Source organism: Struthio camelus, chromosome 1, assembly GCF_040807025.1.
Source record: "Struthio camelus isolate bStrCam1 chromosome 1, bStrCam1.hap1, whole genome shotgun sequence".
NCBI classification, from domain to species: domain Eukaryota; kingdom Metazoa; phylum Chordata; class Aves; order Struthioniformes; family Struthionidae; genus Struthio; species Struthio camelus.
Window position 1 is genome coordinate 156,870,207 of NC_090942.1, and position 13,161 is coordinate 156,883,367.

The 13,161-nt window shown below is 43.4% G+C and overlaps 1 protein-coding gene across 1 annotated transcript; it reads right to left on the reverse strand.

The window, feature by feature from the left end:
- Positions 1–386: 386 nt before the first annotated feature.
- F7 (coagulation factor VII) lies at positions 387–11,351 on the reverse strand. The gene is made up of 8 exons (XM_009665517.2): positions 10,778–11,351; positions 8,352–8,512; positions 7,754–7,778; positions 7,556–7,669; positions 6,054–6,197; positions 3,339–3,445; positions 2,716–2,836; positions 387–1,667 (listed from the first exon to the last, which is right to left on the reverse strand). The coding sequence occupies exons 1-8, from the start codon at positions 10,845–10,847 to the stop codon at positions 1,129–1,131; spliced, it is 1,281 nt and encodes a 426-aa protein (XP_009663812.2). The 5' UTR covers positions 10,848–11,351; the 3' UTR covers positions 387–1,128.
- Positions 11,352–13,161: the final 1,810 nt, after the last annotated feature.

Genomic DNA, 13,161 nt, shown 5'->3' on the forward strand with positions numbered 1-13,161 from the left:
TGGTTGAGCTCATATTCAGCATGATTTGAATGATTCCAAAGCATAAGGTTTCATTAGATTATTTTCTGATCTCATGATCAGTTTTATCTACCATCTCCCTCTCTTTTTGGCAGTTTTCACACTTAACGCTAGGAAATTTTTAATGGTGTAGTCTGCTGCGGTTCAGAGTTCCTCGAGTTCTACCATTTGTTCACTAAGGCTCTAGAGAATTGTCTTTGGCCTGCTTTTTGCAGATGGTCAGACAAATATCCTCTTCTGTTTTTAGACACCAGGACAAAGGGTACAATTTGACTGTTAGGCTATACTGGACAACAAATTAAACAAACATTCCTTTTTCATTTGCTCTCATTCTATATTAAGTAGTACAAACTGAGGCAAAGGCAAAGTTAAATCAGTGGTATTCTTCACCATACACAAATCTAGGTTTTAATATTACACTTAGTAACCTTATTGCAATAATATTTGGTGCGAGAAGACGATATTCAAGCTTTCAGAGCAGATCTGTAAAAGTGAAATGAACTTTTTCGCTGCTTTGGTGTGTTTCCTCTCAAATTTGCCTGTTGTCACTGCAGTTATAAGATGAGACTACTTTAAAAAAAGATATATATTTTTTTCTGTTTCTTTCCTATTGTGTAATTATATTACAGGACGTATTGTCATAGGAAAGTGAGAAAATTAGAAGTATAAGAGAGGTTCAAAAGATATTGCACACATTTATGGAGAAAGGGTTCATTCATGACTATTCAACATAATGCAGCTTCTTGCTCAGGAAGTCCTTACATCACTGATTACCAGAAGGAAAGATCATGGTGTGCTTGATGTATTACTGACTCTTTCTCAGCAGCTAGCTCTGTCCATTATCAGAAAGGAGATACAGAGTGAAAGGGACTCTGAGTCTTTTTCAGTGTGGTTATTCTGTGCCCTGCCGACAAGACACGCAAATTTACAAACAATACCAATAGAGGAGTTATTTAATATATTCAAAGAGGCATTAGACTAGTTTCAAATCATTATTAGTGGTGTGGCTATCATATGTTTAAGATATTCAAGGAACGCTTTCATAGGAAAATGTTACAGATGGGATTAAAGGGCGATAACACAATCTAGAAAAGCTCTGAATTAATATCACTAATCCATGTGCTTCTTTAACCAGTCAATGTATTTGGATACTCTTGTATAAACCCCGTAGCTGCCTTTAACAGCACAGCCCTTCCCCCAGCTGACAATCCCAGTCAGAAACCAAGTGTTCTTGTACTTTGTGGCATGAGGTCCACCACTGTCTCCCTTGCAGGAGTCTTTAGTGCCGCTCAGGTCTCCTGCACAGAACATATTCTCTGTAATATTTAAATCAGTCTCCTTTTCACATTCTTGTGTCTTCACACGTGGCAAATCAACTCTCATCAGATAAGCAGAAGTAGCACCTCCATCTATTAGACGTCCCCATCCGCTCACTGTGGAGAACTTGATGGAGGACAGCTCGTCCACTGCAAACCGTTCTTCAGGCAAACATATTGGTACCACATAATCGGTGAGGTTCACAGGTGTTTCCAGTCTCAGGAGGGCAATGTCATTATCGACTTGTCCGTTCTTATATCCTTCATGAACAATTTTCTTGGTAACTGCGCTCTCTTGTTCAGTTTTCTCATCATAATTTAACGCATGGTCACCTGGAAAAATGATTAATGCCAGATAATGTCAGTCAGATCCTGGATTCCTCAGAAGTTTTGGAAATAGGAAATTTCTAGGCTGACACTTCTAAAGGACGCTCATCGTCTGCCATCAAAGTCTACACTTTTTTTTCTTTTACTCTGATTTGTCAGAATGAGACCTGTTACACAGAATCACAGAATTGTTGAGGTTGGAAGGGAATCTCTGGAGAGCATCTAGTCCAACACCCCTGCGCATGCAGGGTCACCTAGAGCACGTTGCCCAGTACCTTGTTCAGACAGCTTTTGATATCTCCAAGGAAGGAGACTCCGCAACCTCTCTGGGCAACCGGTTCCAGGGCTCAGTCACCCTCACAGTAAAAAACTCAAGTTCAGATGGAACTTCCTGTGTTTCAGTTTGTACCTGCTGCCTGTCATCCTGTCACTGGGCACCACTGAAAAGAGTCTGACCCCCATCCCTTCAGATACTTTTACACATTGATCAGCTCTCCCTCAGCTTTCTCTTCTCCAGGCTGAACAGGCTCAGCTCTCAGCCTTTCCTCATAGGAGAGAGGCTTCACTGCCTTAATCATTTTAGTAGCCTTTCCCTGGACTTGCTCCGGGAGCGCCATGTCTCTCTTGTCCTGGGGAGCCCACAACTGGACACAGTACTCCAGGTGAGGCCTCATCCGGGGCTGAGCAGAGAGAGAGGAGCACCTCCCTCGACATGCTGGCAACTCTCTGCCTAATGCAACCCAGGATCCCATTGGCCTTCTTGGCCACAAGGGCACATTGCTGCCTCATGGTCAGCTTATTGTCTGCCAGGACTCCCAAGTCCTTCTTCGCAGAGCTGCTTTCCAGCAGGTCTGGTGCAGGGGGTTATTCCTCCCCTCCCCAGGTGCAGGACCCTGCACTCGCCTTTGTTGAATTTCGTGAGGTTCCTCTCGGCCCATTGCTCCAGCCACAATCACAGCAGCAGTAACTGATGTAAATCGGTAGTAACCCCTCTGCAATCAAACATGAGTACTGAACTGGAAGCTTGAAAATGTGAGGAAGTAAAGATACATACCTAGTCTTACCCAAAGCTGTGCAGCATGAGCATAGTCCAAACAATGAGCTGCAGTGACCACCCACTCAGGTGAAAGCAGGGTACCTCCACACTTTTCTTTCTGATTCTGTATTATAAGGGCCTGCCAACATAAGACAAAGTTATGTCCTACTCAAATATGTTTGACCTGAATGTCAGTAGAGTCAGGGTTTTATGCTGCTTCTTTCTGTCATTTTGTGAAACTATGTTTGAAATACTGTGCTGATTGTATGGAGAACTCAGGAGTGGTAGTCTTCCCATTGACATTTGCTCCGTTTTACAGTATGGACCCTTCCTATTGTGGCCAAGAGTGTACCCCTGCAAGCTGCAACTAAAATTCTTGCTGGCAGCAAGGTTAAGGACTAAGGGATCAAGACACAGAGAAGGATGAATTACCACTCCACTCCTAGGAAGGCAGGTGCTCCAGAGCAAGGCTAAGATGCATAATTGGAACAAGTGGGTCTGCTGGCTATGGGTGAAGAGGAAATTTGGCTGTCCAGACATGGCACTTTTTATGGTTTTTTAACATCATAGATTTAAAATAATGAATTTTACATAATCATTGCAGAAGAAAAAAAATGCAATAAAGAATCTTGAAGACTTACTTGCCATGGACATTCACCGTGAGGACAGATGAGACCACCTACTATTCTGCCTTCTGCAGTTGCATTTTTTTTGGCCAACACTGGTATTTTTCCACATGGATATTTCACTGAGAAAAAAGAGCAACAAGTGCGATTTTATTGCACTGAATTCATAGCAACATTTGTAAGACTGATTCCTATTAAACATCTTCAATAAAGTCATGCTAGCTGAAAAAACAGTCTCTCATCTGAAAGCGTGGGTTCTTACAAATAATTTAAAAAGCTCTGCAGGTGAGTAGTCTTTTTTTTTTGTTTGGAAACAGCCAAAAATGGTTTTACAAAGAGAATGCAAGCCCATAGATTATCATGGACATATATTCATGTGTCATAGGAGCTTGCAAACAATATAACTATTTAAGATATACGTCAACACTCTGAGGAAGACAGCAAACTTGAGAGCAGAGGTGGCTCTGTCAAGCCTTGTATTCTACATATTTTTCAATGACCCTGCTGACTTAACTCAGTTGTACTGAGTGCACAGTATCGCTGGTGTGGTGAGCATGAGACATTCCGCTTGCTATCCCTCGTTCAGGTGCACCCAAAGATCTCCTGAGAGCAGACACTGTGTCTTCCGGTATTCCTCCTGGCAGACTGCAACTCTGTTGCCTGGGCCCAGCCCATCCGTGATTCTTCCAGATAGCACATCTCAGTCTAAGGTCCTTTTTTAGCTTGAGCGCGCGTGTGAATGTTGATAGGAAATGACTCAAGTCTTAAGGATTGAATCTGCACGTGAGTTACAGTGCAGAGGAAACCCTGATGTTTTCAGTACGTCCTTCACCCCATAGAGTTTTCCTTTTAAGAAGAAGAGGGTCTGCCTTTGGCTTCTGTGTGCCACTGGGCTCCATGCCTGTAATAACCTCAATGTGCCAAATAATTGAGCTGATGGAAAGAAAGCATCAACCTTTTACAGATACAGGCAAGGTATAGAATAGCAGGACTAGCTCTTTTGGTGGCAGCCTGTGAAAGAGTAGAAAAGACTTAACCTGAACCCATAACGTTGTCTCTAATGCTGTATTCAGGGCAACACAAATTTCAATTTTGGCATTGAAAGAGTGTAAGCACTTTGTGAGACATGACAGAAGGATCGTGAAGGGTCTGGCAGTTACACAGTTTTCTTTCATTACAACATGCAGTCAGTGATACAGGTATTTCGGTCCTCAAGAAGCAAGCAGCAATAAATACATATTCCTCTTTATATGCAAGGAAGATATGATTTAAAGCTTGGGGGAATACTGAATTCTTTGTTCTCAGCTTTTAACAAAAGCAGGTTCCCCATCACATGGTCTTGCAGAACATGCTAATAAGGGATAAGCACATTACTAGACAATTATTTTCTAATGAAATCGTTGTTGAGAGCTAGGTTGTCATTATCAGTTCGCTGCTTGAGTGCTCCACTGAGGTGCGTACTGGAGTGTTACCCCCCCCTCAGAATTAGTTCTTTAGATGTGAACACATACTCCCTGCAGCTCTGTCCATTATGTTCACATCCCTAGGAGTCTCTTTTTCCCCGCTAATGAAGTAATTGAGGTAGGCATCTGCAGTAGAGTCAGATGCCAGCTTAAGTTTTGGAAAAATAATTAACTTGCCCTAACAAAGTCCCAGTTGAAATTTACCTTGTCAGCAGAAGGAGAGAAATATCTAGCCACACTGTCTAGAGGAATACCAACAGTTTATTGGTCCTACCAAACTGAAAAAAAATAAAGGAGTATCTAATTTTCTTTGGTTTTAATAGGCCTCTTCCTCTCTTGATGCCTCTGTTGAAATAAATATGGTAATAAAAATCCATATTCACATTGATTGGCGAGCCAACAGTAAAACAATGTTGCCCATAAAATATTTTAGCAAAATAAGGTTGTGCTAAAATGAACAGAGGACTTGGAGGCCTAAAGTCCCTCCACTCAGTAGGAACTTTCAAGCCTGACCCTCAAATCCTAGAGTACCTGCTGGTCTGCTTTATTCAGACAACCTGTCTGCAGTGCTTATCTATCTATCTCCACTGCTCAGCTCTTCTCTACTAGAACAGTAGTGAGAGCACTCCCCAAAGAGGAGACAGGGGTGCAGTTCACTTCTCAGTCCTAGGGGTGGGATGGTCAAACTCAAACTTCGCATGTCCCAGTGGAGTGGGCTTCTGGAGCCAGGAAGTATGGAGTCCAACGAGCATCATTCGCAGGGGAGCGGACCACTCGGAAAGACATCCTGGAAGCACAAAGTCTCTGTGCTTTGAATGCTCTCAGGCTAAAGTGAATGAAGGTCTCTTAATTCCTGAGTACATGCTCTAGCTAAGAGCCTAACGCCCCAAAACTGGCAAAAGTACTTCTTGCCCACACTTCAGGGTTTCAGTAAAAAAATGGGGTGGGGTCCCGCTCAGTTTTTCCGGAAAAGAACTGTTGGCCCCTGGCAAACAGAAGGGTTCCCAGCACGAGGTGCTGTGGGCGCTGCACAACCCACTCATAGACTCACCTCGGCCCAGAAGTCGAGCTCAGCATTTCCCACTGGCTCTTTCGAGGTGCCTGACTTACCCCAGAAGCCCAAACCTACTGCTCTGGACTCTGCCCTAGAAGAAGAGGACAGGAGCTGATGCCTAAGGGTTACACTTTGCAGCTTCTAATGTGTAGGTATTGAAAACTTTTCTTTTAGGGGTGAGTTAGACTTAGCATCTGGCTTGTAGCATCATACCTTGGGGAATGCAGGACACGCCATCACTTGCTAAAGTGTAATCATCCGCACAGAAGCACCTTCGTTTTTCAGACTGCTTGTCATCAGCACAGTACTGTTCACAGCCACCATTGTTGTAAATACACTTCATTTGGTCAGTCACAGCTAAATTCAGAGAAAGAATCTATGTTTCCGAGCATGGATTTCAGTGCTTAACACAAGTCAATTACAACTTGAACTGCTGACAAGGAAGCAAGGCAGTAAATCAGAGGTCAGTGACGTATGTACAGTGACCAGATCAGAAGCTGATTTTGTTTGGCAAAAGTTGTATAGAACTGGATCACCAGGGATTAAGGAGGAAAAGTCTATGCTTAAAAAACATGCACCTAAAAATAAATCAGTCTGCATTTATGCAGGATCTGAGCTACAGCAGTAGCCCTCTATGCTTCCTAAAGGATAGGAGTGTTGTCGATTAGGATTGTATGGCAAACATCCTAATACATAACTATGGAAAAATTACAACTATTTTGTATTTTTCTGTTTGGTACAAGGATGCTCTGGGAAGACCATTGAATAAATTACATGATAAGAAAACTTCTCTTTTGTGAAAGGAGTCAAAAAACCCTCCTCCCCTGCCCACAAATTTTGACACTTCAGCTACCTGAATGGCTAGGTGTGCATGGATGCTTTATAATAATTACTTACGCACTGCTAGGAGCCGCTCATGCCCTAGAGGCGGAAGTAGAAACAGTAGAAGGGAAAGTGTGGTGTAGTCCCTGCAGCAGAGATACCCACATGCATAACTGTGTTTTCAGAAGTTATTTGTAAAAAGAGAGGAGGCTCACACATTCTGCTCTAGTGATGGCGAGCATGAAAAACGCCTAGGAGACTGGTAGGTGGTAGAGAAGGCAGACGTGATCAGCTGAGCAGTATGAGGAGACTGCGAGAAGATACAAGGGCAGAGATGGCAGCTTGGCTTACGTTATAGGTGGCACACGACAGGTAACGAGCAGTCAGAGCTCTGAGACTGCCTGGTTTGAGTTGACAGGTGCCTAATCCTTGTTTGGGCTCCCCAACAAGGATTAAGTTGATGGCCAACTTAACAGTCAATATACAGCACCCATTGAAATCAATGAAAAGAATTATAATGACTGTATTAGACACTAATTAGACACTAGACATTCTCTGTCCCCTCTGACTTTGTATGATGGCTTATGCAGCATAGTCAAGTAACTTCCCACCCTTGGAAATTTGGATAGGAAGAGCAATCCTCCTTCTCTCTCTGGTGGTTCACAAAAGTCCAATTTTTTACAGGATCCCCATAAGGTAGCAATTATTTTGCTGCTATACAGTGCCTGACTGTCAGCTGGTTAGATCCATCATAAAACACTGCAGACAGTGTTAATGGCAGCTGTCAATGCTAGAATGATACAGATTATCAATGTTTGCTACTGCTTATCCCAATGACTTGCATGTGAATTAATAATGACATTTTTACTTCGTTAAGCTATGCCATAGCTGACCTTTTTCACAGTTTTTGCCCTCATATTCCTTGGGACAACGGCAAACATAATCCTGAAGCTGATCATCACAACTCCCACCGTTCTGACAGGGATTGGAGTCACACTGGTTAGGGTCTGTAAAAACGTTCAGCGTTAGTCCAGATCACATGAAGAATTGCAGCAGCGGGAGCATTTTTATAACATGTGGAATTCTCATACCAGAATAGATGTGCCAGAATTCTGTCTGGAAGAAAAAGATGCAAAATTGTATTAAAGAAAAAAATAATTCAGATTAAATCCGACAGCCCTTGTAACAGAGGACGCATTACAGACAGCCACAGTGCTGCCCCTTTTTGCCTTTATAATTTATTAAATGGGATGTCCATAAAATATTCTACCTCATTTTCCTCTACCAAGAGAGACAAGCACTGTGTAATATGCACAAGTAGGTTCCCCTTAATAATCTCCCTATGGTTAAGGTGAAAACAAACTTATGGCATAATACAAGTATTTAAGGTATTTTCAGGCCTGGAATTATTGCAGTGGGGGGGCAGGAAGATGACTTAGACTCTCCTTTCCCACCATCCCCCAAATTGGTACTGCCTGATGTGGTCCATGTCGTACGCCCTTCACACTGCTGCAGTGTGCCCCCCTAGGTACCTAAGACAAAGATCCAAACAGCAGGACACAGAGCGTTTTTTTTGCTTTCATGGTTTCAAGTGTCAAAGAACACTTAAAAGTATACCCTTGAATAATGGGGAATTTCCACCTAAAGTCCCTCTGACTGCGAGCGCTTACCCAGCACTGTGTTACTTACTGTCCTTTCATCGTCGTGGTAAATTTCTCTTGCTTCCTCAAACGAACACTTTTCTTCCATGCATTCTCGCTCTAGTGACCCCAGTTTTATCTCTTCAAAGAAGCTATTGGCTCTTCTTTGCCTTTGCAAAAGACTGGTTGCCTCTTCCTGCTTTAAAAAGACTGAAAAACAATGGCATGTTCTGTTTGCCATACATCCTCGGTGTCCAGAAAGGATGGACAGCATGAAAGGTTTCTTCTGAAAGCTTTTCTGCTTTCCAGGCTTTTTATGAGAAGTCTTAGAATTAGACATAGTGAGCAAATTTGCGCAACCTTTCAGAGCCACCACCTCCTTTCTCTGACGTGCCTCCCAGGTAAAGTGACAGCACGTGGATTTTGCAGAGCCCAGAGCTTAAGAGAAGTGTTACGTGTCAGCAGTACACAAAGTATTGGCACACATTATATAGTAGGTAGACAGGACAGAGTTTCTTTCGATTCTAGCAGCTGAACAGCGCATGTCATTTCATCTAGTGCTGACAGATGTGGTGACAGCTCATTCTCCTGTACTCACTACAGTAAGTCACTTGGTGCCAGATGTACCACAGTCAACCCTAACTCCCCAGTGCTCCATTCATCACTGGTTTTAGCTCCAAACCTTTCACTCTTTGGACCTGCAGAAGGGATTTTTCAGGCCGCTAGTAGGCCACAGTTTGAGAAGCACTGCTTTAATATAGTTATCTTTACTTTTCTTCTGAAAAAAAGACTACATCATGGTACATAGAAAGGCTGGACAATGCCCTTTGTGTTGCCTAGTGGAGCCTGCATAGGGCTCCTAACTGCTGCTAGCACCGTAGACCACAGCCACAGGGGTCTTATCCCTGTGAGTCTCTACCGTACTTCGAAAGGACATTGGGAACACAAGTTGTATGGCAGATGTCATCAGAGTTCACTTCACAGAGCTACTTCAGCTTCCAACGAATGTAAATGTGCATTTAAAGACCTGATAGCATTGACTCACCATGCTGACCTCCTCCTAAGCTTCAGGATATAATCATACCACCAACTATGCCCTCCTGGTATAATTCAGGATAATAAACAGTAAGACCCAGTGCTGCAGTGTATTTTTGCTCCATGCACTACACTGCATGAGTCTTGAAGTGATTAATTTTGCAGTGTGTTCCTCCGTGTCACTAGGCAGTTCTGAAGCTTACTGACAACAGTTTATATCTCAGCACTTGCAACTATTTCACCTGGGATTGTGGGTAGATTTGAGGATTAAGGATGATGCCCTTGCCTTTCCCCCAGGACATTCTCCACTATGTGACCCCTGAAAGAGAGGTAATTACCTCCTACCTCCTGGAAAGGCTTTGAGGTGGTCTCTGAAGGACAAGATAAAAAATCGGGGGTGCATGTGGATATGGACACTCATATCTATCCTCACATAAATACACACAAAAATAAACCCTGAGAGGATTTACTCCGGTCTGGTGACTTTGTTTCTACTCGTTAATCTCTAATCAGAACATTTGCTGAATTACATACAAAAACAGTAGTAGTTTTCCCTGTATTATGAAGTTATTTGAAGGAATAACTTGTTGTGTGGTGCATCTAATTTGTCACAGGATGCTTCATAAGAATTTGTCTATTGTAGGAATGTTGCTGTTGATTTTTGTCAGGTTGTAAGCTTTTAATTTGGCTTTCTTTAAAGGATTGTAATTGACCTTACGCTGCAAATACATTACATATGCATCAGTGTGCCTGCATGGACCCTAACGGGGGGATTTGCATATGTGCATGGCTTGTGACCTCCTCCCACCTTTATTTCTGTATTCTCCACTTATTTGCACTGGAACATTATAGACTTTTCTGTGATTTTTTTTTTCAGCTTTGTCTACTGCAATTCAAGAGGCCTTGTCAATGGCTAACTGGGCATCTTAAAGCACTTGGTCCCCTCTCTTAATCTGGGAGGTTATTTTCAGACATATACTGATGCTACTGAAAAGCTAATATCTCACTTCATTCTACTACTGTGGAAACATAGTGGAGCTTCACCCCTCTAGTTTCTCATCAGCTGAACGACAGACTGTTAAATCTCTGCTTTGAAAAATTCCGTAAAACAGGTGACCATAAAATAGCAATAGATCCAAATCCCTATTTTCACCTAGTGGGCAGACAGCTGATGGTTTACCTGCTGTCTGTGCAGTGAGAGACTAGATTCACATATGCGTGTAGAAGCGATTTTCCCCACTCGACAAAATAATCACATGGATGCCATCACTGAAAGCAAACAAGAGCCTTTAACTCACAGGCACAATGAGAGGCTGGGCAAACATTTGCGTATACTCTTTACTGAAGAGTGCTCAAAACTTACAATAAGAATTTCACCTCAAAAATGGAAGAGAGGTCCACTGCCAATAATCATAATTAGAGCCATATCCTATCACATACCTGCATCCAGAGAAAGAGGAATCAGGAGCGGGAAGCAGAGAAACAAAGCTGTGTACAGCCTGGAAACCATGATGACCCCTGCAAGTGTCCCAGTAATGTATTGACATTTCAGCAAGGACTGTTTAGCCAGAGAGCTCAGCTTCAGACGCTTCGCGCTAGAGGAGGGGCTGGCAAGTCATTACAACAGGAAAAGGTCCATTACAGTGATGACAGCAGAGAGAAGTGCGCATGCAAGTCCTGCAATGAGTCCTTTCCACACCAGCAAAGGGCTTGGTTTTGAAGCATTCTCTTCTGACCTGTGCAAAGTCTATGCTGATTACAAAGTCTTCTGTTGTGGGCCTTTATTTACTATCTAACATGATATTTGATGAGCAATATAAATTCCAAGGACTCTGCATCTGTCTGAATGGCACTAACTTGGCTACAGTGCCAGAGAAGCAGAGAGCAGAGAAATGAAGACACTAATCTTTAGCTTGAATTGGCACTGAATGCATAGCCTTTCTTTGCTTTGCAGAGTGGTCAAACTATTGACATCTGTCTTTTCCCATTTCACCAGCTGAAACTCTGAACTACTGGCTGAATTTACTTGGAGACACTAATTAACCAGCAAGAAATACCCTGCACTGCTTTGCTCTGTTTTTGCTGCAGGACCCACAGAGCTTGCACGAGTTCTACCAGCTGGAAGAGGTGCTGAACCCAATACACACTATATGTAATTAATAATAGTAGGGGTCTGAGGGGCCAATCTGCAGACAATATTTTATCTGGAAACTAAGCAGTCCTCTGATTGAATAGAAATCAATTAACGGCATGAGACTAGAGAGCTGACAACACTCTTAAGTAAATATTTACTTAAGATAACAGAGAGGTAAAGAGCATGTTTGCCTATGAGAAGTGAGGCATTCCCTAAGGGCTGGAGTATTTTCCAGGCAGTTCTCCACTTTGTAAGTGTAAAGGAAGGAGGGTCATTCTTGCACATGAACATTAGAGCCAAGAAAGCAACAGCTGTTTTTTTTACTTTGAGGCCAACGCTCAGCTTAACTTCCTGCAGAAGTCATGATTGATTAGGAAAGCTAGGGTCCCAGCCGTTCTTTGCATGTGTTCCTGTTATTTAGCGGCAGTGCGCACAGCTGGACATCCTGCTTTGAAATCTGTTTCCCAAGAGGGGGCATTCGGGCACTTCCCTGGATCGCAGCCTGGCTCATTCCCAGCAGCTCAGTTCCTGGGATTTTGGGGACTGGTGGCAGGTCCTGTCCCAGGGCAGAGGAAGGAAGCCGGTTACTAGAATACAAAAGGAGCTACAGCAGCCCATAGCGGTCCTCACCTCTGCTTTTGGGGAATGGCCTCCACACCTCATAGCTCGACGACATGGTCCTCATTCCCCTCTGCATCCAGCTCCAGCCACCATGGGGGTCAGAGAAGAGAAAATCACTGAAGGAAGGAAAACACAGGCTAAAAGACCTCTCGGAGACCTCTCTGTTTGCTAGGAATGTGGGCTGGTGGGTAAAGGAAGAGAAGGAAAGAGCAGACAAGGAGAGGAGCATGTGGAGATCATGGCGGCAGCAGTGCCGTGGGGAGTGCACTGGCTCTTATTGCCAGGCAGGGAAGAGCTTTGTGTCTAGGCAAAAGAGAGGAAGGGAGGAAAAAAATGGGACTGGACATGTGCCTGCACTGGGGCAGAAGGAAAAACTAAAGATACATTTACTCGAAAAGCTGAAGATATATTCCCTTGCCTGCAGCCATTAATGTAAAATAGTAAGTACATATTCAGCTTACAAAGAGCTAAGCTAAGTTTGTCGGAGCTGCTTGAAAACTTTTCTTTTTGTCTGCTCTTCTCGGGGAAAGATATCTCCTCTGTGTATATGAGCAAGCCTCTACCTACCAGTCGTGCAAATCAGAGTGCAAGGCCGTGCTTCTCGCACTTGATGCCACCCTGCCTTTTGTACCGATTGCCACTCGTAGCAGCATTTTCTTAGGCTGCTCCTTTAACTAGCCCTGCTGGAAATGATGGCACGTGCAGAAAAAGCTTCAAAGTTAGACATTATCACTGTGGAGCACCTAGAACATTTTTCAATACCACTTTTAGATCAGTGGCTAAATCTTTATGCCAGATTCCCAGAAAGGCATGGGTGGATATCTGCCAGTGCACTGCTGGAGAGACTGGAGTGGCTCCCACTCCACAGCGGCGTCAACACACCTCTGGCACCGCTTCACTTTTGTGTCTTCTTTCTTCATAGTTGGCAGGTTCTGTGCATCCTTTATGGCTGGTACAATATTGTCCTTCCTTCTTCCTCTTTTGGCACTGCTTAAGCCTGAAAGATTTTGCTTTTGCTGCTTGGGAATATAGAAAACCACTTTTGAATTATTTTTAGAGCCTAGGGGGA